Source organism: Ascaphus truei, chromosome 2 (genome assembly GCF_040206685.1).
Source record: "Ascaphus truei isolate aAscTru1 chromosome 2, aAscTru1.hap1, whole genome shotgun sequence".
In the NCBI taxonomy this organism is placed as follows: domain Eukaryota; kingdom Metazoa; phylum Chordata; class Amphibia; order Anura; family Ascaphidae; genus Ascaphus; species Ascaphus truei.
The window spans coordinates 451,170,893-451,196,306 of NC_134484.1; the positions used below are offsets into that span (position 1 = coordinate 451,170,893).

Below are 25,414 nucleotides of genomic sequence, written 5' to 3' on the forward strand. Positions count from 1 at the left end.
TAACCTGGGGGTCCTGTCGCTATGAGTAGATCAAGCGGAAACACATCCAAGGGATCGGCACTACAGTACTTCATTATCCTTTTCATCCTACACATCTACCACCATTCTTTGCGAAGTACCAAGCCAGCACTTACATTTCACATGAGCTCCAACGCTGTGCCAGGACCAACAATTGCCCATTAGTTAGCATTTGGACCATGGCGATTGAGTAAGAGACATTGAGGGACCATTGCACAGCAGGGTACACTTTTATCCTCTCTATACGCTTCTCGTAAGTATTTTGTGAGGTCCTCCGAATCTGACGGCCCCGGTATGTTATTGTAAGGGTGCCAGTCCAGGCTTTGACTGGAACACGCCCTTACCTGGCTGCTGTGGACATCTATGTTGCTGGCAAGCCTCCTCCTGAACTTTGTTATTGGATGCACCTGTTCAAGGGCTTAAATAGCAGCCAGTGCCTTCCAGTCCCCTCCTGAGCATTGTATATGTTTCCCTGTGTTCCTGGCCACCTTGGGCTCTAGTTACTGAGCCTTCCTTGTTCGTGAGCCTTCCCTGTGGCTTCCCTTTTCCGGAAGGTTAGTTTGTTGCTGTGGCTAGCCCTATTCATTTGGAATCCCTGTTGCTGACCCCGGACCGTGACCCTGACCTCGCTGCCTGCCCTGACCCTTTGCCTGGAGTTTGCACCTGTGCCGCCTGCCCTGACCCTGTGCCTGCTTACCGACTACGGATACTCTAACAGGACTCTGTCCCTGGGCTCTGGTCGGTTAATTGGCATCCCTGCTTCAGCCCTGCGTGTCTGCTTTATGACCGGAGACGAGCACCCTTACAGTTATCACTGTGAATGTGTATGTATGTGTGTATATGTGTGTGTGCGCGTGTGTTATTTCTTATCCAAAAGATATGTCGCTCTCTCTCTCTCTCTCTGCATTGTCTTACCCCCAGACTGGTCCATTGCTAGCTAAGTAAACTATCTTACACATAGGGGAGGTAGACTCAGGCCCTCACCCTGGTATCTACACACTAATACATGTAGGGAAATAAGGAGGGGTTACAGAAATTAATAGGCAAAAAAAAAAGATAGAAAGTTAGCAGTAAAGAGAGCACTCAAGAATAGCTCCATATATTTGCAAAAATGATTTCACAATCCTTTAATCATCCACAAAATATAAGAACACTTTACCCGGAAGACCCATATTAGAGACTATTACATTATTAATGTTGGAGTCAGCAAAGGACAATTAGCATCAAATATAATCACGTGCAATGTAAAAACTTGGGCCAGTATTACTTTCCTGGATAGGTGATTTCGGCAATAATTGAACGGACATGAAACCGAACCTCTTAAGAGTTTGCAAGCATGAGTGACAAACAAGTGTCCAAGAGAGGATTATAACCTTTCTTTTCTGCAAACATCATAGCGTGCAATGCAAAATAACAAGCTACCAATCTACAGATTCTACATGAATCTACTACTCCATAACTAAAATCTACTTATTATGTTCCAGTTAATGTTGGTGCTTTTTTCTGATAACACTGGTTGCAAGCACCGTCCGTGTCAGTATAGAAGGAAATAAAAATACCACATGTGACCACATTAACATGTCTCAGACAGGTCTGCGACCCTGCCTTTCCCTCTTATCTCTTAGCATACAATGTTTCCACTGCTGCCAGGGGTTCTGGGTAATGACATGCAAATGAGCACTCACAGTAGGTCACTTTCTGTTTCTTATCCATTTCAACATGGACCCTTGTAAGCTTAAGCCTGCTGTGTTACACAACTTTTATAGAAGGAGGAACACCAAAAATAACTATCAGTCGAGGTAGAATCAGTGACCCGTCTAACCAGAGAAATACCGAGTGAGGACAGACATCCGGAAATGTGCGAGGCACCAACAGGCACCGGTGAGGTTCTGGCGTCGGAAATGGGGCATCACATACATGGATCCTTATCACACCTTGAGAAAAGCTCAGTAAGAACTAAGTGACAAATTATATTTATTTGCAGAAATGCAGGGCTTTAGGTTATGGATTTATTTATGTTATGGTATGAGTGAAAAAATAAATAATGAATAATGTACTTGCTTTTTTTTTTTTTACCATCAACCTTTATTGCTATATAATCGTATTGTACATATGCATTATCTGTATTGATTATTTAAGTATATTTAGTTATGATAAGGAAACTTATGCACTCGTACCAGTATTCTAGATATTAACACATTTTTATATTTTGTGGATGAATAAAGGCTTGTGATGTGAAATAATTCTTTGCATATATGGAGCTATTGCTGAGTGGTCTCTTTATCCCTATTTTTCTTCTATTTTGGGGGGTATACCCCCCTCCTCACCCTGAGTGTTAGTGCTATTTCTTCTCATACAAAACTATCTTGTAACAAATTAATCACGACTGCTCCTTCAATTTCTTCCCCCAATATCCATATATAACTAAATGTATTGGAACGTGAAATATTCAAACATAAATCGTACCAATACAGATATATATGGTTATTGCTATTTTTCTAATACATGTGGGCAGATGTGCAAATACATGAATGAAATGGAAGATCTATACACACTCTGTGTAAATGAAAGACGCTACGAATGTTGCTAATCCAACGAGTGAGAGGCAGAGAGGAAAAACCGCTAGTCGACAGTTGTTTTGCACCAAATAAAACATGGTGTCCTTTTTAAGGATCAGGATTGAATGGGAACTATTGGTACCATTCTTACCTGGTGGTAGCCCCAAACTTTGAAATGTATCTCCACCTTCATTCTTCAGACAGTTGAGCACCTTTTCTTCTTCTGCAGTAGCCCGGGCTCGTGCTTGGATGATGTGTCTCTCTACCATGTCAGCTTCAACCATCCGACGATCATGCTCAGTACGGATCTAGCATAGCGTATAGGGTATATATCAAACCAAGACAATCTTCCTTAGTTCTAAACAACCCCGTTTATGTCTTTTCTTATATGTTCAGATTATTATCTGTCAGTGATAAATGCTGCTCTGGACAGTACAACTTTTCCAAATGCTAGCAATGTACAGTAAATACCCAGTAATATGTATAAATAGGGATGAAAGCTTGAGGCTAGTGTATGAGATTCTCCCAGCTACAGAAGCAAAAAAACTAGGACACTAGTCTCTCTCAGTGGGGTTTTATTATATGATAGGATGCTGCATCAGTTTTGAAGCAAAGACCCTTTGGCATACGGCCCCCAAGGTGGAACAGTAGTAGGCTCATGTGGCACTGTAATTGTAGTTATTGTGCAGTGAGAATTGGCACTATCAGTGTTCGTGAAGATCTAACAGGGAATACAAGGTGAGCGAAAAAAGACAGAATCACTTTGAGATGTTACACTTTTAATTCTCTATGTGCGACTCATTTATTAAAAAACAAACGAAGAGTCAAAAGGAAGAACACAGTGGTACCAAAGACGGATACATTTACCTTGGTCCTTAGAGGTTACTTGAACTGGGCCGATAGGCATAATGCAGCCATATAGAACTGCTTTTCTTACACTTCGCAGCAGCATTGTTTTTCTAGCTTTACTCCTTGCCTGCCTGCCTGCCTGCCTGCCTGCCTGTGACAAAGGTCTATTAAAAACCTCCCTGAAATCATGCTTCTTGAAGGTAAGGAGGGGTATGTTTGGCATTACTGCTGGAAAAGGAGAACCCGGGGTAGAGAAAGGGGTAGTGAAGGCAAACCAGACATTTGGCAGCAGTACAGACACACAAACAGATATAGGCACAGCACTGCATGTGTTGCTTATGCCAGTTATGTACAAGATGCCTGTTTAAGTACCAATACTGTCAGGCATTTAGAAAGATACTGGCACCTTCCCCACACTTGCGGCTTATAACTCTGTCTGGTCTCAACGTACCAACAAGATCAGAAAGCACAACGATAATAAAAACACAGGGGAGCACACAGATTTAATGCAAAAACGTGCAAAAATATAGGGCCTTATTTACTAAGAAGTGCTATTCCGCAGGACACGGGTTCTCAACTCTAGTCCTCAAGCCCCCGCAACTGGTCACATTTTCAGGATGTCCCAGCTACAGCACAGGTGGCTCGATCAAATGGAGTCACTTGTGCTGATGCAGGGACTAATTGAGCCACCTATGCTGAAGCAGGGATTGATTGAGCCACCTGTGCTGAAGCAGGGAAATCCTGAAAACCTGACCTGTTGATGGCCCTTAATGATAGGAGTTGGCGACCCCTGCGTAAAACAGTCAGAGTGTAACATGTGTATTTGTCGGGGCTGCCGCCGATTCGTCAGGTCAACCCAAGTGCAGCGAATAACAATAATAATAATAATAATAGTAGTGGTGTATAAATCAATAACGTCACCACAACCCACCACACAGTGGGCCGTGGGGCTGTGTGCATTAGCATTATTAATTGAAACGGTTATCAAGTCCATTTATCTCCCCTGCCTCTACAATCATAAATGACATGGAAAGCTCTGAGTGCTGTGTGATCACATTATCCCTCACAAACATGTTCCGTCAGTGTTATTACATTCAGCCCTTCAGGGTGCATAGAAGAGGAAATGACCAAGTGTGTTTTGGAAATGTTGGCTTTATAACTTTACAGCTAACCTTAATTAGCATACTTTACCCCCAAATAACTGAAGAAAAATCGCTGAGAATATACACTGCCATTAATTCACTTTGGTCCTAAGTGGAACTGAGCCTTTATTGTTTGGGCCATTCGTGGGCAGCATTACAGCCCTCGGGGCTTCCCCTGCAGCCCTCAGCAGCTGGTCACAGCATGCGGCCCTCGGGGCTTCACCTGCGGCCCTCAGCTGTTGGTCACACCATGCAGCCCTCGGGGCTTCACCTGAGGACCTCAGCTGCTGGTCACAACATGCGGATCTGGGGGCTGCACCTGTGGCCCTCAACTGCTGGGTCACACTATGCTGCCCTCAGGGCTTCACCTGCGAACCTGAGCTGCTGGTCACACCATGCGACCAACTCTCCTTCTCTCCCCTGCATAGAGATGTTGCTAGTGTGGATCGTACCGTCTCCCTACACCCTCGCCTGCTTAAAGGCCTGATAAATCCTGGCCTACCCAAGGCTGCAACCTTCATTCTGCCTGTGCAATAAATAAATATATATATATATATAAATAATCCCAGCAAGCTCAAGAAACCCCAAAACATACTACATAATATGTATATGTGTAAAAAGAAGTGCTACTGAGCATGGCCAAATGTATACAACAAAATACAGAAAAGTCCAATACTACATCCAATATGACAAAAATACACTGTGAAATACTTATATATTCTCTTGAAAAGGGTCATTTAGTTAAAGCCTTTGGCCAAAGCGTTATAAGCCTGCAAGCCACATCAAGGCATGACCATTAGCAGGTCCTAACACTACTTGATTAAAATTCTCATTTACCTATATTTGGAGGAAGAATGAGCACATTAGATCTGTCCAAACCCAGTAACATGAAAAAAACCTGCTAACTTGGAAAGTGGGGAGGGGCAAGCTTAAACCCTGGGGGGAGGGACCTCTAACCTCCAAACAGCTGAGACCAGCTGGAAAAAAGTTAATAAACACACAGAATCCAAGCAAGCGCAAGAAACCCCAATACATACCACATAATATATATATTATGGCAGGACGGCCTCGCGGCAGGGTCATTGAGACGCTAAGACACTGTTTAAAGCTTTACTGTAGTGGTTTTATTATCCACCAGACAAACATCAGGTGCACTGTCCCTTTAAGAAAACCAAATAATAAAATAAACACCTATTCCCGTTAGGGAAACTAACTAGATCTTCACTCCAGCCCTTTCTAGCGGCAGCCAGCTAATCTGGTAATCCACCCAAAAAATGTACTAAACATTCAAGGTACAATAAGAAAGTCTTCTATCTGAATTGCAGCTTCAACAGGAATGCCGGTTTCGGGGAGCAGGCTGTGTTCAGCTCGTAGCAGTCTTTTATCTTGGGTTGGGGTCCCAGCTGGTCCCAGCAGCAGAGTTCCTCGCAGGGCTGGGTGACCAGAATAGCCAGGGTCCTTCCTAGCTGGGAGAAGCCTCTCTACCCTCCTGGGGAAAAAGTAACTCAACTTGTGCAGGCTACTTCCTGCCTTTTAAACCCTCAGTCTCTCAGGAGTCCTTCCTGCTTAATTAGCTACAGGTGCATGCCTCTCCAAGAGGAGTTTAACCGCTTCTATGATGGAAACACACATATGCTCCTCACTCCAGCATACTGTGTTAGTGACTGTGTCACATATCCCCCTCCCCAGCGTAACATTGTCCTGTGGAGCGGCCCGTGCACCAGAATCTTTGTCGGAAACGTCCGACGTCACCCCCTTTTTTTTCTTGACTTCTAATTCAGACATTTGTGCTTTGGGGCGATTACCAGGCCTTCTGGGCCTGAAGACTGGTATTTAGATACTTCTTCTTTCCCTTGCTTAGCATTGAGTACTTCCACGTGTCGTGTGATCTCCTCGTCTGTGTCACTCGCACGACGATTTATGTGTGGCTCAGCATTATTTAGCTCCAGTACTTTAATTTTGGTCGAGTTCTCATCAACTCCAAGTTTACTCCATGGCACTTCTCTTTCACAGTCGACAGACGTTTTTCATTTCTTGCGGAGTTATCATCAACTCCAAATGCTCTCCATGGCACTTCTCTTTTACACTCGACGGACTTGTCTTCAACTCTTGCGGAGTTCTCATCAACTCCAAGTGCACCTCTTGGCACCTCTTATTCACAGTCGCCAGACATGTTTTCAACTCGTGCGGAGTTATCCTCAACTCCAGCTGTACACCATGGTACCTCTTTTCCACAGTCGACAGACTTGAAGATTTGGGCCTTTCTTTCTTGACTCATTAACTTACTCCGATGGGAGTACCACTGGACCTATCGTGACTCTTTTCCCTACGTACAACCATGGACTCCTTTCCGTCCTATTCTTATTAGTGACTCCATCTTTATAGCGAATTGTACTACTGCAACAGCTTTGCAGATACGCCTATAAGAACGCACAGCTTGCTTATTTAGGAGGTAGAATTGATATCCGGACTGAACCACTCTAGCAGCTTGTCTCACGTCCCGGTAGCGTCTTTGTTACTGGTACTTCCTAACCTTTGACAGCAGTGAAGACACCTGTGCACTACTGTTCCGCATAGCTTCCTTTTGTCTTAATTCTACCGTCATCTTTTCTATGTACTGCTTCTGTGACCCAAATGTGTGTCTTAGGTTTGTAACATTTTTCTCCAACTTCATCTGAGGAACCTCCTGCTGGGCAGCAGTAGAGTCCAACGTAGCGTCCCGCTCAGTCTTCAGAGCCTCGAGCTCCTCCTCCAGGTCACGCTTTTGTATCTCTGACATCTTGCGGCGAGTACGCTCAGACTCCAGGTCCCTCCTCAGAACTTGAAGCGGTTTCTTCTTTCACTCAGTGTGGCTGCAAGTTCAGCTTCTTTAGAGTTGAGTCACGATTCCACTTCTCCTAGCAGACTCAGAGCAAGGCTTAAATCTGTTTCTTTTCCTCTATTTATGACCTGCAGCTGCCGATGCCTCTCCCATACCTTGTCCAGCAATTTGCAGGCATCGGGCCACTAACCTCCAAACTTATTTCCAGCTGGCCTCAGCTTAACTTGTGTTTACAGTAACCCCACAGTATGCAACAACACACTACAATAACACAGTGATGCAATACCCCAATACCCCGGTGTATCTTCCCCAAAGTACTGACGGTGCCCGGGGCACCTAAACACCCGGTGTCCGCAGAACAAATCCCACCCAATGTGAGGAAGCGCACGTGTGATACCTGCCTGGGTACTCCAGTATACCAGGGCAGCTTGCAGACTTGCTGAGACAGGTCCGACGCAGCGGGGCCTCAGACAGCAGTCCCCTCTTGCCTAAGGATCCTAGCCGTCACGCGGTGCAAGCTCCAGCTACAGTGTCTCACACAATGTCTCTGAGCACTTGCAGCCTGTTCCCAGGACGCAGTCCGCCGCGTGGACATTCGTCCACCGGCGCAGGAGTGTAGCGGTACTGATAAGGTGAGATGGGTCCCTATCTGGGGCCTTCCCTACAATACGGAGCTATGGTTGGCTCAGGGCCTATCTGGGGCCAAAGGGGCAGTATCTAGACCTAGCCCAGGAAGCCACTTGCTCCCTAGACACTACCTACTCCTGTCCTGGCTCCCACGCGACTGACTCGCGGGCTCTCTGCCTGCAGAGGATATCCTGTTCTTTTAATCTTCTATTGGCTGGATCAGTCCATGTGTTAAACCCTCCCACCGAGAATTCTGTGACTTGAAGTCCCGCTTCAGTCCTTGCGGAGCCAATTTAAGATGGCCGCCACGCTAGCAACACTGTGCAAGCGCGCCGAATCCAAAATGGCCTTCGCCACTTCTCCCCAATCGCACAGAGCAGTTCCCCGCGCCGGAGGCAGGGTAGGGGGACACCGCTATTGTACATCTACAGTATGTAATGCGCATATTTGAGGGGATGAGGGCCGCACATGCGGGTCTTGAAGTATCTCCTGATGCTTACCACTGGATTAGGCACTGGCTCACTATTGTATATACTCCTTATGAAATAGGATATAGTTTTATTTTCTTCCTTTCGTGTTTCTTTGTTCAGGCTGTGAATGTTAGGTGCTTTGAACCCTGCTGTTAGCTTACCCAATCTGGGTATTAAATACAGATTTTTCTGCAAATGCTTTAATACCAGTAGCTACCCTAAGGTGATGGCGCATCTACAGTAATTTCCCAAGTGGGCATGTAAATCTCAGGTGCCTCATCAACATTACGCTTTCCCTGGGCTGGCAGCGCCCCAGGAATTATTCAACATGTACCCAACTAGCATACAGATGATCCCTTACGCGTACATTCATTGGGAGATGTACTACATCCCACCACACACAATATACAATGTCAAGCTGCTAACTGAGAGTCAATCTGACATCTGGCCACTGAATGACTGTCAGCGGCTGCTTGTGCTCCACGGTGTATTATCTTTACCTGCTGCAATTCCTCCACAAACGTCTCGTGGTACGGGTTATCTCCTCCTCGAGACCTTATCAGGCTGGCTCTTGTATCTTTCCCAATGACGTCGCCCGTATATAGGTTTTTGAAGAGACTTGTCAACAAATGAGAAATGTCCTGGCGTAAAGAAATAAAAATCCGTTTGGAACGGCGCGCAACAAAGCGGTCCATTAAACTGATAAGAGTGACTCAATCCTTTATTATCCTTTATCATGAGTGGTAAGTGTCAATAGTTTTTCATTATTGCTGCTTTTTTTGCATTGATAAAGTGTCACCTTAGCATTTGCATCTTCTCTGTAAAACCCCAATTCATTGGCTCTGGGGTTCACTTTACATTTTAATATCAACATTTTTTTTTAACATTCATATTAAGAATTTGATTAACGGGGTTATTAGAAGTTATCTGTACACAGTAATGTGGTGTCTCACTTATGGGATCCCTGCAAGTCAGCTTCACGTCACTCTCTTCACTGACAGAAATCCAATATATCCGATATCTTTTTATTGCATAAAACATAGATTTCACCAACCCAATTGCCTTACAGCTATACTTAATTGGAGGCAGACACATAGCAATCCCTCCTTTGTAAGCATTGTCAGTATTCCCGTTAGGCTCCAGCATAAAGCGACAAAATTTGGGGGCGGCAAAAATTTCCACCCCCATATAATTTTTCGCGCTCTCTGGCCTATTGGACCTAATGGTTAGGTACTTGCCTGTGCAGCCGCCTCCTTTCTGCCACAGTACTGCTGCTTTGGTATCGCAGCGTCAAAAGACTTACTGAGTATCTAATAAGGCTCTATATGCCCCAGAAGGGGACAGCTCAAAGTGCCTGTATATCCAAAAGCTAGCAAGTACTGTATCGTGTATTATTACCCTCCGGACCTCTCCTCTCATGCTTTGTGTGCGCTTTCATCTATGCAAACATGCAGCAGCAGGACAAGGGAAATTAAAATGTGGCTTTATTCAGTACAATGTCTTAGTAGCTGTAGTAGTCCTGCAGATGTGTAGATTTATCATATCTGTGATAACTGTTAAAGGACCCCGGACATTCTCTATAGATGTAATAGTGTGTACTGAAAGTTCTATACACACTATTACATCTGGGGAACATGTTTTGGTTCATTAACTACCTACAACCTACAACTACCTTAACTACCTACAATGAATGTATGTCTTTTTAGTTACATTGGAGGCAACTATTTCAGGCTTTTTTAGGCTATCGAAAATATGATCTATGTGTTATATTTTGATCTGCTTCAGTCCCTTAAGTGCAATAGTTTGATGGCAGCTAGAAACAGACAGTATATATTCAATCTGCTTGAAAATGTATTTTTTTTCTGCTAAGCTTTAACAGAACCTGGAACTAATAGTTCATTAATTATTTTGAGGGGTTTGCAATCAATTTTTCTGAGTAAGGGGTTCAAATGGCAATTCTGAGGTGCTGTTAATACAGCTTGTGTCATATCTTTATCTAGAGGTGCAGTCCATCCCCTGCCCCACCCCCTCCTTTTTTTCCTCATGGGTGGGGAGCCGAACTGCGTTAAAAGTTCTGGGGACTCCCTGGTTTAAGGGGTACATACCTGTAATGCTGCACTGCCACATATTTAAATCCCTCCCATTACGCGGGCCAATGGGAAGCCACGATGGGTGACATCGGGGCTTCCTACTGGCCTGCGTATTGTGTGAGATTTCAGCTGCCATTTTGTTTGCCCAGATGGAACAGGAACGGTGCGATCTTTAAATGTATGTATCTCACGAACAAGGGAGGGCTGCGAAGCTAAAATTAACGTATTTCAGCGACGGCAGAGAAAGTGTGTGTGTGTGGGGTGGGGGAAATCGAGCAGGGGGGCTGCGCCTTTCAGCTGATACATGAGAGAATATGAGTACAGTAGTTGTCCTGCAATGTGGGAATCACAACGTTTACAGTTTATGCAACAAAATGTCTTGAGAAAAATAACTCTTGTAACAGAAGTCCCAATCTGCCCTTGCAATGACTGCAAAATGTGGCAACGACTGCAAAATGTGGCAACGACTGCAAAACGTGGCAACGACTGCAAAACGTGGCAATGACTGCAAAATGTGGCAATGACTGCAAAACGTGGCAACGACTACAAAACGCGGCAACGACTGCAAAAAGTGGCAATGACTGCAAAACGTGGCAATGACTGCAAAACGTGTCTGAATCTGAACTGCCAAAAGATCTCAAAAGGTACCTAAAGGGGCAGTCCCCCACGTCCCGCCCCTTCACTCCCCTCCTCTAAAAAAAAGTTGTATTCACTACACTACAGCAGGATGTCTGTTTTCCTTACTAAGTGGTTTATTTAACGTTTTTTTTTATTCCTGAATAAATGAGACCGAAACCTAAATAAGATGATCGCCGAGCCTCTCGCTTAGTGATATTATTACATCGATAAGATAAGATTGATGAGACCGTTATGATGTCTGGATGGGAAACAGTTCGGGCTTGGCTTGTGGATACTCTACCGTAGGCTGCGGTCCTTTTTAAATTAAAATGAAATCAAAAACAGTTACAAAGTTTTAATTAGAAGGGTTAATCGGACGTAAAGGGCGTCATATTGAGCTGACTTACAAAATAGGTCATATTGGGGTAGGGTTGCCACATTTACGTTTTTATAATGCGGGACGCCAAAATCCAGTATGAAAGTGTGACGTCATAATGAGGGCGGAAGGATCTGCAAACGCTTCGTGCTGAATGACCACTACTGTGTATTATTTGGTTTTTATCCTCCATGTGAGCGTGCGCTCACTGTGGCTGTAGCCAATAGGGGAGAGAGGGCGCTGACGGGAGAGAGCAAGGGGGAGAGCGAGCTAAGGGGGAGAGCGAGCTAAGGGGGAGAGCGAGCAGAGGGGGAGAGCGAGCTGAGGGGGAGAGCGAGCTAAGGGGGGAGAGCGAGCTGAGGGGGGAGAGCGAGCTGAGGGGGAGAGCGAGCTGAGGGGGAGAGCGAGCTGAGGGGGAGAGCGAGCTGAGGGGGAGAGCGAGCTGAGGGGGAGAGCGAGCTAAGGGGGAGAGCGAGCTGAGGGGGAGAGCGAGCTGAGGGGGAGAGCGAGCTGAGGGGGAGAGCGAGCTGAAGGGGAGAGCGAGCTGAGCGGGAGTGCGAGCTGAGGGGGAGAGCGAGCTGAGGGGGAGAGCGTGCTGAGGGAGAGAGATGAGAGAGCTGAGGGGGAAAGAGCTGATGATGATGAGGAGGAGGGAGAATGATAATGAGGAGGGAGAGAAATGATGAGGAGGAGGGCGAGAGATGAGAAAGAGGAGGGAGAGAGATGAGAAAGAGGAGGGAAAGAGATGAGAAAGAGGAGGGAGAGAGATGAGAAAGAGGAGGGAGAGAGATGAGAAAGAGGAGGGAGAGAGATGAGGAGGAGGGAGAGAGATGAGAAAGAGGAGGGAGAGAGATGAGGAGGAGGGAGAGAGATGAGGAGGAGGAGGGAGAGAAATGATGAGGAGGGAGAGAGATGATGAGCAGGAGGGGGAGAGATGAGGAGATTTTGAGAGATGAGGAGGAGGGGGAGATGAGGAGGAGGAGGAAGGGAGAGATGATGATGATGATGATGAGGATGATGATGACGGGGGGGGAGATGATGATGAGGGGGAAAGAAGGGGAGGTGGGGGATAGATGATGATGAGGGGGAGGAGAAATGATAAGGAGGAGGGGGAGACATGAGGAGGAGGGGGAGAGATAATGAGGAGAGGGGAGATGATGATGAGGAGGGGGAAGATGATGAGGGATGATAATGATGAGGGGGGATGATGATGAGGGATGAGGATGATGAGAGCGAGGATCAGTGAGAAAAAAATTGCAGTCAGTATTAATATTAATGGAGCCCTGAAATGATTTTTGCCCAGGCGCCCGAGCATGTCTAGCTACACCGCTGGTTAAGCTCTTTATAGGCAGTAACTGAGTAACTTGTCTGGCTCTCCCCTCTTCAGTCCATGCTGGCCTGTTACCTGTGTCCTATTGGATGATGGTCTGGGCCTGAACATAGCCGGGTCGGAAGACAGGGCGACCGCCCGCTGCTGCAGCTCGTCTGTAAACATTTTCACCTTTTTTGGAGAACTCCGCTAATCCTGCAGAAAAGATTACAAAAAGTTTTAAAAATAAGGATTATCTCTTTTTTCTAAAGTAGTTTTTATCACCGTCTCACCTTGGTCTTGTAGTACACAGAATGTATGTGAGGCACTAGTAGCAAATGTGTAATAATAGCAAATAATAGGTTAAATGTAGGTGATTGGCATCTTCAGACAGGTATACATATTTAAAATATTTGTTTCTTAAACCTTAGTAACAAAAGGAGATACATACATATGCAAAGCTTGTTAAATAGGAATGTAATCTTTGTAATGCAGGGCAGTGAAGGTGTTAAAAAGGGGTTAAAAATAAAAATATATTAGCATAATAAAAGAGGATTAGCCTAAAAAAAAATAAAGCTGTGAGGCGAGTCACGGTGTCACAGAGTCAGGGTGTCACAGAGTGAGGGTGTCACAGAGTGAGGGTGTCACAGAGTCAGGGTGTCACAGAGTCAGGGTGTCACAGAGTGAAGGTGTCACAGAGTCAGGGTGTCACAGAGTGAAGGTGTCACAGAGTGAGGGTGTCACAGAGTCAGGGTGTCACAGAGTCAGGGTGTCACAAAGTCAGGGTGTCACAGAGTCAGGGTGTCACAGAGTCAGGGTGTCACAGAGTCAGGGTGTCACAGAGTGAAGGTGTCACAGAGTGAGGGTGTCACAGAGTCAGGGTGTCACAGAGTCAGGGTGTCACAGAGTGAAGGTGTCACAGAGTGAAGGTGTCACAGAGTCAGGGTGTCACAGAGTCAGGGTGTCACAGAGTGAAGGTGTCACAGAGTGAGGGTGTCACAGAGTGAGGGTGTCACAGAGTCAGGGTGTCACAGAGTGAAGGTGTCACAGAGTGAAGGTGTCACAGAGTCAGGGTGTCACAGAGTCAGGGTGTCACAGAGTCAGGGTGTCAGGAAGCCCCTCGGGGTGTCATAGAGTGAGGGTGTCACAGAGTGAAGGTGTCACAGAGTCAGGGTGTCACAGAGTGAAGGTGTCACAGAGTCAGGGTGTCACAGAGTGAAGGTGCCAGGAAGCCCCTCAGGGTGTCACAGAGTGAAGGTGCCAGGAAGCCCCTCGGGGTGTCACAGAGTCACGCTGCAGGGTGTCAGGGTGCAGGAAGCCCCTCGGGGTGTCACAGAGTCACGCTGCAGGGTGCAGGAAGCCCCTCGGGGTGTCACAGAGTCAGGCTGCAGGGTGCAGGAAGCCCCTCGGGGTGTCACAGAGTCAGGGTGCAGGAAGCCCCTCGGGGTGTCACAGAGTCAGGCTGCAGGGTGCAGGAAGCCCCTCGGGGTGTTACAGAGTCAGGGTGCAGGGTGTCAGGGTGCAGGAAGCCCCTCGGGGTGTCACCTCACCTATAGCCGCAGGGTGAGGGCCTCAGTAGTGCGCCCTGCCGGCACCGCTACTTATTGTTATTGAGCCTCCCCGGCGCTGCAGGGGTTAAGGCAATGCGTGTCAGGGGGTCCCTGCAGGCCCGTGTGGCGGGGAAAGGGGTTTAATCACTGGTACTTGTGCCGGGCTCACATGGGAGGGCCGCGTCCCGGCGTCACTATGGCAACCCGGGGGCAGGGCTTGTTGTCATGGTAACAGGGGGCGCTATCAAGCCTGAGCTCGCCTATAACCTCCGCTACTAGCGCTGTGATTGGTCCAGAGATCAACCGTGTGGCGAGGTCAGTGTGTGTGTGTGTGTGTGTGTGTGTGTGTGTGTGTGTGTGTGTGTGTGTGTGTGTGTGTGTGTGTGTGTGTGTGTGTGTGTGTGTCTGTGTGTGTGTCTGTGTGTGTGTGTGTGAGTGTGTGTGTGTGTGTGTGTGGTGTGTCTGTGTGTGTGTGTGTGTGTGTGTCTGTGTGTGTGTGTGTGAGTGTGTGTGTCTGTGTGTGTGTGTGTGGGTCAGTGTGTGTGTGTGTGGGGGGGGAGGTCAGTGTGTGTGTATGGGGGAGGTCTGTGTGTGTGTGTGGGGGGGTCAGTGTGTGTGGGGGGGAGGTCAGTGTGTGTGTGTGTGTGTGGGGGGGGGAGAGGTCAGTGTGTGTGTATGGGGGCGGTCAGTGTGTGTGTGTGGGGGGGGGGAGGTCAATGTGTGTGTGTATGGGGGAGGTCAGTTTGTGTGTGTGTGTGTGTGGGGGGGAGAGGTCAGTCTGTGTGTATGGGGGCGGTCAGTGTGTGTGTGTGGGGGGGGGAGGTCAATGTGTGTGTGTATGGGGGAGGTCAGTGTGTGTGTGTGTGTGGGGGGGAGAGGTCAGTGTGTGTGTATGGGGGCGGTCAGTGTGTGTGTGTGTGTGGGGGGGGGAGGTCAGTGTGTGTGTATGGGGGCGGTCAGTGTGTGTGTGGGGGGGGGGGAGGTCAATGTGTGTGTGTATGGGGGAGGTCAGTGTGTGTGGGGGGGGGGGTCAGTGTGGGGAGGTCAGTGTGTGTGTGTGTGGGGGGGGTCAGTGTGTGTATGGGGGAGGTCAGTGTGTGTGTGGGGGGGGGGGGAGGTCAGTGTGTGTATGGGGGCGGTCAGTGTGTGTGTGTGGTGGGGGAGGTCAGTGTGTGTATGGGGGCGGTCAGTGTGTGTGTGTGGGGGGAGGTCAGTGTGTGTATGGGGGAGGTCAGCGTGTGTGTGTATGGGGGAGGTCAGTGTGTGTGTGTGGGGGAGGGGAGGTCAGTGTGTGTGTGTGGGGGGGAGGTCAGTGTGTGTGTGTGTGGGGGGAGGTCAGTGTGTGTATGGGGGAGGTCAGTGTGTGTGTGTGTGGGGGGGGGAGGTCAGTGTGTGTGGGGGGGGGAGGTCAGTGTGTGTGTGGGGGGGGTCAGTGTGTGTGGGGGGGAGGTCAGTGTGTGTATGGAGGAGGTCAGTGTGTGTATGGGGGAAGGTCAGTGTGTGTATGGGGGAAGGTCAGTGTGTGTATGGAGGAGGTCAGTGTGTGTATGGAGGAGGTCAGTGTGTGTATGGAGGAGGTCAGTGTGTGTATGGAGGAGGTCAGTGTGTGTATGGAGGAGGTCAGTGTGTGTGTGGGGGAGGTCAGTGTGTGTATGGGGGAAGGTCAGTGTGTGTGTGTGGGGGGAGGTCAGTGTGTGTGGGGGGGAGGTCAGTGTGTGTGTATGGGGAGGTCAGTGTGTGTGTGGGGGGGGGGGGGGTCAGTGTGTGTGGGGGGGGAGGTCAGTGTGTGTGTGTGGGGGAGGTCAGTGTGTGTGTGTGGGGGAGGTCAGTGTGTGTGTGTGGGGGAGGTCAGTGTGTGTTTGGGGGGGAGGTCAGTGTGTGTGTATGGGGGAGGTCAGTGTGTGTGTATGGGGGAGGTCAGTGTGTGTGTATGGGGGAGGTCAGTGTGTGTGTATGGGGGAGGTCAGTGTGTGTGTGTGTGGGGGGTCAGTGTGTGTATGGGGGAGGTCAGTGTGTGTGTGTGTGTGTGTGGGGGGGGGGGGAGGTCAGTGTGTGTGTTTGGGGGGCGGTCAGTGTGTGTGTGTGTGGTGGGGGAGGTCAGTGTGTGTATGGGGGCGGTCAGTGTGTGTGTGTGTGGGGGGAGGTCAGTGTGTGTATGGGGGAGGTCAGTGTGTGTGTGTATGGGGGAGGTCAGTGTGTGTGTGTGGGGGAGGGGAGGTCAGTGTGTGTGTGTGTGGGGGGGGGGAGGTCAGTGTGTGTGTGTGTGTGTGGGGGGAGGTCAGTGTGTGTATGGGGGAGGTCAGTGTGTGTGTGGGGGGGGAGGTCAGTGTGTGTATGGAGGAGGTCAGTGTGTGTATGGATGAGGTCAGTGTGTGTATGGGGGAAGGTCAGTGTGTGTATGGGGGAAGGTCAGTGTGTGTATGGAGGAGGTCAGTGTGTGTATGGAGGAGGTCAGTGTGTGTATGGAGGAGGTCAGTGTGTGTATGGAGGAGGTCAGTGTGTGTGTGGGGGAGGTCAGTGTGTGTATGGGGGAAGGTCAGTGTGTGTATGGAGGAGGTCAGTGTGTGTATGGAGGAGGTCAGTGTGTGTATGGAGGAGGTCAGTGTGTGTATGGAGGAGGTCAGTGTGTGTGTGGGGGAGGTCAGTGTGTGTATGGGGGAAGTCAGTGTGTGTGTGTGGGGGGAGGTCAGTGTGTGTGGGGGGGGGAGGTCAGTGTGTGTGTGTGGGGGGGGGGGTCAGTGTGTGTGGGGGGGGTCAGTGTGTGGGGGGGGGTCAGTGTGTGTGGGGGGGGGTCAGTGTGTGTGGGGGGGGGTCAGTGTGTGTGGGGGGGAGGTCAGTGTGTGTTTGGGGGGAGGTCAGTGTGTGTGTGTATGGGGGAGGTCAGTGTGTGTGTATGGGGGAGGTCAGTGTGTGTGTATGGGGGAGGTCAGTGCGTGTGTATGGGGGAGGTCAGTGTGTGTGTGGGGGGAAGGTCAGTGTGTATGTGGGGGGAGGTCAGTCTGTGTGTATGGGGGAGGTCAGTGTGTGTATGGGGGAGGTCAGTGTGTGTGTGTGTATGGGGGAGGTCAGTGTGTGTGTATGGGGGAGGTCAGTGTGTGTATGGCGGAAGGTCAGTGTGTGTGTGGGGGGGAGGTCAGTGTATGTATGGGGGAAGGTCAGTGTGTGTGTGGGGGGAAGGTCAGTGTGTGTGGGTGGGGGGGGGGTCAGTGTGTGTATGGGGGAGGTCAGTGTGTGTGGGGGGCTGCGGGGAGGTCAGTGTGTGTATGGGGAGGTCAGTGTGTGTGTGTGGGGGGGAGGTCAGTGTGTGTGTAGGGGGGAGGTCAGTGTGTGTATGGAGGAGGTCAGTGTGTGTGTGGGGGAGGTCAGTGTGTGTGTGTGGGGGAGGTCAGTGTGTGTGTGGGGGGGAGGTCAGTGTGTGTATGGGGGAGGTCAGTTTTTGTGTGTGGGGGGGGTCAGTGTGTGTATGGGGGAAGGTCAGTGTGTGTATGGGGGAAGGTCAGTGTGTGTGGGGGGGGGTCAGTGTGTGTGTGGGGGAAGGTCAGTGTGTGTGTGGGGGGAAGGTCAGTGTGTGTGTGGGGGGGGTCAGTGTGTGTATGGGGGAGGTCAGTGTGTGTGGGGGGCTGCGGGGAGGTCAGTGTGTGTGTGGGGGGAAGGTCAGTGTGTATGTGGGGGGAGGTCAGTCTGTGTGTATGGGGGAGGTCAGTGTGTGTATGGGGGAGGTCAGTGTGTGTGTGTGTATGGGGGAGGTCAGTGTGTGTGTATGGGGGAGGTCAGTGTGTGTATGGCGGAAGGTCAGTGTGTGTGTGGGGGGGAGGTCAGTGTGTGTATGGGGGAAGGTCAGTGTGTGTGTGGGGGGAAGGTCAGTGTGTGTGGGTGGGGGGGGGTCAGTGTGTGTATGGGGGAGGTCAGTGTGTGTGGGGGGCTGCGGGGAGGTCAGTGTGTGTATGGGGAGGTCAGTGTGTGTGTGTGGGGGGGAGGTCAGTGTGTGTGTGGGGGGGAGGTCAGTGTGTGTATGGAGGAGGTCAGTGTGTGTGTGGGGGGGGTCAGTGTGTGTGTGGGGGAGGTCAGTGTGTGTGTGGGGGGGAGGTCAGTGTGTGTATGGGGGAGGTCAGTTTTTGTGTGTGGGGGGGGTCAGTGTGTGTATGGGGGAAGGTCAGTGTGTGTATGGGGGAAGGTCAGTGTGTGTGGGGGGGGTCAGTGTGTGTGTGGGGGAAGGTCAGTGTGTGTGTGGGGGGAAGGTCAGTGTGTGTGTGGGGGGGGTCAGTGTGTGTATGGGGGAGGTCAGTGTGTGTGGGGGGCTGCGGGGAGGTCAGTGTGTGTATGGGGGAAGGTCAGTGTGTGTGTGTGTGGGGGGAAGGTCAGTGTGTGTGTGGAGGGGGGTCAGTGTGTGTATGGGGGAAGGTCAGTGTGTGTGTGGGGGGAGGTCAGTGTGTGTATGGGGGAGGTCAGTGTGTGTGTGGGGGTGGGGGGGTCAGTGTGTGTATGGGGGAAGGTCAGTGTGTGTGTGGGGGGGAGGTCAGTGTGTGTATGGGGGAGGTCAGTGTGTGTGGGGGGCTGCGGGGAGGTCAGTGTGTGTATGGGGGAGGTCAGTGTGTGTGTATGGGGGAAGGTCAGTGTGTGTATGGGGGAAGGTCAGTGTGTGTGTGGGGGGGAGGTCAGTGTGTGCATGGGGGAGGTCAGTGTGTGTGGGGGCTGCGGGGAGGTCAGTGTGTGTATGGGGGAGGTCAGTGTGTGTGTGTGGGGGGGGTCAGTGTGGGGGGCTGCGGGGAGGTCAGTGTCATTCACAGGTACTTTCCAAGACTCTGTTTAGGGGTGTAGTTCCATCGCGGTTTCCATCTACCCTTCATCCTTACAATGTCCCAGCAGTCTTCACTCAGTAACCTGGTGTGCCTATACTTCAAAGTCGGCATTAGGGCAACCTTGCTGGTGCCAGTTCTGGAGAACCCTGGTTTAGGAATCCCTTGCTGTGAACTGTCACGCACATAGGGCCTTATTCAGAGAGTGTTCATAAAAAAAATCGCCAGGGAATTTAAAATGACTGTTTTTTGGGCGTTGCTATCACGGTATTCAGAAAGGTTCGCATACCAGTGATAGCAAAATGCCCAAAACTGGCGAGTTGCTGCCAGCGAGAGCCTCGAGCCTCTGAAAAGGCAAAAAACAGCGATTCATTTCTGCTCTGAGAGAGCTGCCTCTCCCAGCTGAAATGTCGCCCGAAAAATATTTATTTTAATATATATTTCTTTAATAGTGTAGAGGTGCAGGGGGTCTCCGGAGCTGAACCACGTTGGTTTTATGTCCGGGGACCCCCTGCTTCCCGAGATACAGGCCTCTTTATGGGGTGCCGGTATCTCCTATGCAAGGAAATGTCCCGGTCACGTGACGCGGGACATTTCAATGCAGAGGGATATCGGCACCCCATAAAGGTGCCTGTATCTCGGGAAGCAGGGGGTCCCCGGACATAAAACCAACGTGGTTCAGCTCCGGAGACCCCCTGCACCTCTACACTATTAAAGAAATATATATTAAAATAAATATGTAAAAACACATCAAAACACACCCCCCCCCCCCCTCCGCCCAAACCCATACAGTACAGTAATGGGCAAAATAACTATTATCCAGATATGGATAATATATTATTTGTCCATTATTAAACACTGCAGTCGCATACATAAATAAAATAAATAAATACAGTTATACTTACCACAACAGCAGGTCCCTCTGTCCTCCGTTGCCAGAAAGCATATATACAAAATAAATACATTCTAATGGCCCCTAACCCCTTAATCACCGTAGCGGTTCCTAACCGCTATAGTTATTAAGGGGTTAACCTACCCTGACCCTGGAGGCCTAAGCACCCACCCCAGAATGACTATACCCACCCTATACCCATTGAGTAGTATAGTGGTACATCATACCCATATAATAATAATATGGGCATGATAAGCCTCTATAGCACTCAATTAGCACCCTAATAAAAATACAGTAATAATACATAAGACACACAATAAGAAAAGCCAAATAAACTACCAAAAAAGCACACTTCACTAAATACAAACAGTAGCCAGCTAATCCAATCAATATAATCATTAGCAACATCAACATTGAATTAATTGATCCATTAACCAATCAAAACAATTAATTCGGAAAACAACTCAAAATGAATAGTAACACTAACCAATGTAAACAATGAATTAATCCAACATTCATTAATGTAACCATTAAAAGACAAATAAATACATTAAAACTATCTCAGAAGTATCCATAAAACACATTAGCTAACATAATAAAACATTTAAGTACAAGCGAACACCAATCGCAAACCTTTTAATACATTAACCATAAACAAACAATCACATCCAAATCAATAACTGCAATAACAAGCGAGAAATGCCCCCCAAATATTGGCATAATAATGTATTAATCTGTACCCCAAAAAATCAAAAAACACACCCAAAAAATAGACCTGTAAAAAGAGACATTTACAAACATTGAATATCTTACTTACCATTAGAAGCGGTGGCCCTCCGACTCCCGGGGTAACAGGAAGCTCACGTACCTTGAAGGCCTCCAACAGCATCCGATGCCATCATCTATCAGGATCCTGCTCAGGTACCCAAATCTTCTTTTTTCTTTCTTTACTCACCGTCTTCTATCTTCATCTGTAACCATTTCTTGTTGTTCTTTATCTTCTTTCTTCATCTGTCAATCCATAAAACCCCATGTTAAATCCCAGCCGATGCTGTCTCGTCGGCTTCTTGGGCTCAAATGAGGCGTCACGGCCTTAAATAGGGCTTGTGACGTCACATTTAGCCTCAAAATGGTTAACAGCCAAATGAAGCACAGCCATTCTGATTGGCTGGCATCATTCCCTTTAAAGCTGCAGTTCAGTCTTTTTTTTTATTTTTTATTTTTTATTTATTTTTTTACTTCAATAGTTTCATGTGTGCAATCTCTAATGATCTAAAGAGCTGTATAGCTGCAGGTCAATTAGTTCTCCATGTATTGATAGGCAAAATTTGGTGACATAATTAGTGAAGGGATCTGTTTATATTCTGCTTGTCTGTCAGTGGAAGCTCATGAATATTCATGAGCACTCCTGCACTGACAAGTGCTAGAGGGAGGGCAGGGCTGACAAAGGGGTGTGACAGGACATGAAGGGGCAGTGCCTTAGCAAATGGCTGTTAAAATAGAATACAAGAAAATTGGTCTTTCAAAGTTGTTTTTTTTTTAAAACAGAAAATGCTAAAAGTATTTTTTCTTACTATAGAACTGATTTATTAAAAAAACACACATGCAGGATATTGACTGAACTGCAGTTTTAAGTGACGTCATGTAAAAAAAAATTTTTTAAAGTCGGAACATGGCTTTAACAGCCAATCAGATGGCTGTTAACCATTTTGAGGCTAAATGTGACGTCACAAGCCCTATTTAACGCCGTGACGCCTCATTTGAGCCCAAGAAGCCGACGAGACAGCATCGGCTGGGATTTAACATGGGGTTTTATGGATTGACAGATGAAGAAAGAAGATAAAGAACAACAAGAAATGGTGACAGATGAAGATAGAAGACGGTGAGTAAAGAAAGAAAAAAGAAGATTTGGGTACCTGAGCCGGATCTTCATGGTGGATGTCATCGGATGCTGTTGGAGGCCTTCAAGGTACGTGAGCTTCCTGTTACCCCGGGAGTCGGAGGGCCACCGCTTCTAATGGTAAGTAATATATTCAATGTTTGTAAATGTCTCTTTTTACAGGTTTCTTTTTTGGGTGTGTTTTTTGATTTTTTGTGTGATGCACATTGACTGATAATATATTAATCTGTACCTCTTTAGTAGGGTGACCAGGTGTCCCGTTTTTTTAACCTCTGTCCCGGTTTTTTAGTCTCTGTCCCGGTTTTTTAGTCTCTGCCCAGCTGCCCTGCATCCTGTATCCTGTAAAATGTTCCGTTTTTTTTGTGGCTGTTCCGCTTTTGACCATCAGAGCAGAGGGGGCAGCAGAGAGCAGACAATGCATGGAGGAGAGCAGGGGCCGGGTCTGAACTGCGGAGCCCGAGCAGTGAGACCCGGAAGTGTCAGTGAGAACTTCCGGTGTCTGCTGCCAGGGCTCAAGATGGCTTCCCCCACCCATGCAGGTATGGTCCAGAATGGGGGACACAGACACACACTCACTCACACAATGGGGGGGGGGGGAGGGACAGAGAGGCATAGGCACAGCATGAGGAGAGGCAGAGAGAGAGAGACACACACACACACAGGCACAGCATGAGGCGAGGCAGAGAGAGAGACACACACACACACAGGCACAGCATGAGGAGAGGCAGAGAGAGAGAGAGACACAGGCACAGCAAGGGAAGAGACAGAGAGAGGCACAGGCACAGCATGGGAAGAGACAGAGAGAGGCACAAGCACAGCATGGGAAGAGACAGAGAGAGGCACAGGCACAGCATGGAGAGAGGCACAGGCACAGGATGGGGAGAGACAGTGTGGGGAGAGGGGCACAGCATGGGAAGAGGGGCACAGAGTGTGGGAGGGGGATAGAGAGACAGAATGGGGGGGGAGAGACAGAGAATGGAGGGGAAAGAGACAGAAAATGGAGGCGAGACAAAGGGGGGGGGGAGAGAGAGAGAGAGACAGAATGGAGGGGAGAGAGAGATGAGAATAGGGGGTGGGGGGAGAGAGACAGAGAATGGGGGGGGAGAGAGAGCCGAGAATGGGGGGGGGGGTGAAGAGAGAGAATGGGGTGGGGAGAGAGAATGGGGTGGGGAGAGAGAATGGGGGGGGGGTGGGAGAGAGGGAATGGGGGGAAGGGAGGGGGGACATAATGGGGGAGAGAGAGAGAGAATGGGAAGAGAGCATGGGGGGAGGAGAGAGAGAGAATGGGGGAAGAGGGAGAATGAATGGGGAAGGAGTGAGAGAATGGGGGGGGAGGTGAGAGAGAGAATGGGGGGTTTCACAGAATTGGGGAAGACAAAATGGAGGGAGGGAGACAGAGAATGGGGGAGAGAGACAGAATGGAAGGGAGAGGGAGAGATGAGGGAGGGGTGAGAGAGACAGAGAATGGGGGGGAGGGAGAGACAGAATGGGGGGGAGAGAGACAGAAAATGGAGGAGAGACAGAGAATGGGGGAGGGGAGAGAGAGAGACAGAGAATGGGGGGAGAGAGACAGACAGAGAATGGGGGGGGGGAGAGAAACAGAGAATGGGGGGGAGAGAGACAGAAAGTGGAGGAGACACAGAATGGGGGAGAGGGAGGGAGAGAATGGGGGGGAGACACAGAGAATGGGGGGATTGAGACAGAGAATGGGGGGGTTGAGACAGAGAATGGAGGGGAGAGAGAATGGGGGGGGGATAGAGAGAATGGGGGGGAGACACAGAGAATGGGGGAAGACACAGAGAATGGGGGGATTGAGACAGAGAATGGGGGAGAGAGAGAATGGGGGGAGGGAGAGAGACAGAATGGAGGGGAGAGAGCGAGACGGAGAATGGGGGGGAAAGGCACAGAGAATGGGGGAGAGAGAGAGACACAGAGAATGGGGGGGGAGAGAGAGAGACAGAATGGGGGGAGAGAGACAGAAAATGGAGGAGAGACACAGAATGAGAGGGGGGAAGAGAGGGAGAGGAGAGGGGGGGAGGGAGAGGGAGAGAATTGGGGGAGAGAGGGAGAGAATTGGGAGAGAGAGGGATAGAATTGGGAGAGAGAGCGAGAGAATGTGGGGAGAGAGGGGGGGGAAGAGAGAGGGGGAAGAGAGAGGGGGGGGAGGAGAGAGAGAGGGAAGGAGAGAGAGAGGGAAGGAGAGAGAGAGGGAAGGAGAGAGAGAGGGGAGGAGAGAGAGAGGGGAGGAGAGAGAGAGGGGAGGAGAGAGAGAGGGGAGGAGAGAGAGAGGGGAGGAGAGAGAGAGGGGAGGAGAGAGAGAGGGGAGGAGAGAAAATGGGGGGGGAGAGAGAATGGGGGAGGGAGGGAGGGAGAGAGAGAGAATGGGGGAGGGAGAGAGAGAGAATGGGGGGGAGGGGGGGAAAGAGAGAGAATGGGGGAGAGAGACAGGGAAGGGTGGAATGAGAATGTAGGGGTGGGGAGAACGAGAATAGAGGGATATGGGGGGAGGCATAGAGAAAGGGGTGTGTGTGAGAAAGAAGGGGGGACAGAGCGGGGTAGAGAGACAAAGGAGAAGGGGCGCAGTTGGTGATATCATTTGTTTTATAAAAAAAAAATTTCATGTGTCCCGGTTTTTACTTTTGTAAATCTGGTCACCCTACTCTTTAGGGTACAGATTAATACATTATTATGGCAATATTTGGGGGGCATTTCTCGCTTGTTAATGATGTGAATGTGATTGTTTGTTTATGCTTAATGTAAGAAAAGGTTTGCGATTGGTGTTCGCTTGTACTTAATGTTATATAATGTTAGCTCTTGTGTTTTATGGATACTTGAGAGATAGTATTTATTTGTATTTTAATGGTTACATTAATTAATGTTGGAGTAATTCATTGTTTACATTGGTTAGTGTTACTATTCATTTTGAGTTGCTTTCGTAATTAATTGTTTTGATTGGTTAATGGATTAATTAATTAAATGTTGATGTTGCTATTGATTGGATTAGCTGGCTACTGTTTGTATTTAGTGAAGTGTCTTTTTTGGTAGTTTAGTTAGCTTTTATTATTGTGTGTCTTGTGTATTAATGTGCTGTAATTAGGGTGCCCATTGAGTGCTATAGAGGCTTATCATGCCCATATTATTATTATATGGGTATGATGTACCACTATACTACTCAATGGGGATAGGGTGGGTGTAGTCAGTGTGGGGTGGGTGCTTAGGCCTGACGGGTGGGTGAAGGGGGTATTAGCCCTAAGGATGGGTGTTTAGACCTTGCGGGTGGGTAGCGGTTGGGTTAACCCCTTTATTACCTTAGCGGTATTAACCGCTATGGTAATGAAGGGGTTAACTCCCCCCCGCAACCCCCCTGCAATGCCTAAACAGCCACTAAGGGCCAAATT

At 48.9% G+C, this 25,414-nt stretch overlaps 1 protein-coding gene across 4 annotated transcripts in view; it reads right to left on the reverse strand.

The window, feature by feature from the left end:
* Positions 1 to 22,469, reverse strand: part of DLEC1 (DLEC1 cilia and flagella associated protein) — a 139,819-nt gene extending 117,350 nt beyond the window's left edge. The window contains exons 1-4 of one of the 4 annotated variants that reach the window (XM_075587938.1): positions 22,249 to 22,469; positions 12,975 to 13,094; positions 8,986 to 9,126; positions 2,728 to 2,884 (exon numbers count right to left, since the gene is read on the reverse strand). In XM_075587938.1, the coding sequence (XP_075444053.1) occupies positions 2,728 to 2,884; positions 8,986 to 9,126; positions 12,975 to 13,064 (388 nt within the window). In that variant the 5' untranslated portion in view covers positions 13,065 to 13,094; positions 22,249 to 22,469. Of the gene's footprint in view, positions 1 to 2,727; positions 2,885 to 8,985; positions 9,127 to 12,974; positions 13,095 to 14,428; positions 14,669 to 22,248 lie in introns of those variants that run through there. The other 3 variants (XM_075587939.1, XM_075587937.1, XM_075587940.1) reach the window with 3 other exon arrangements.
* Between the last annotated feature and the right edge of the window lie 2,945 nt (positions 22,470 to 25,414).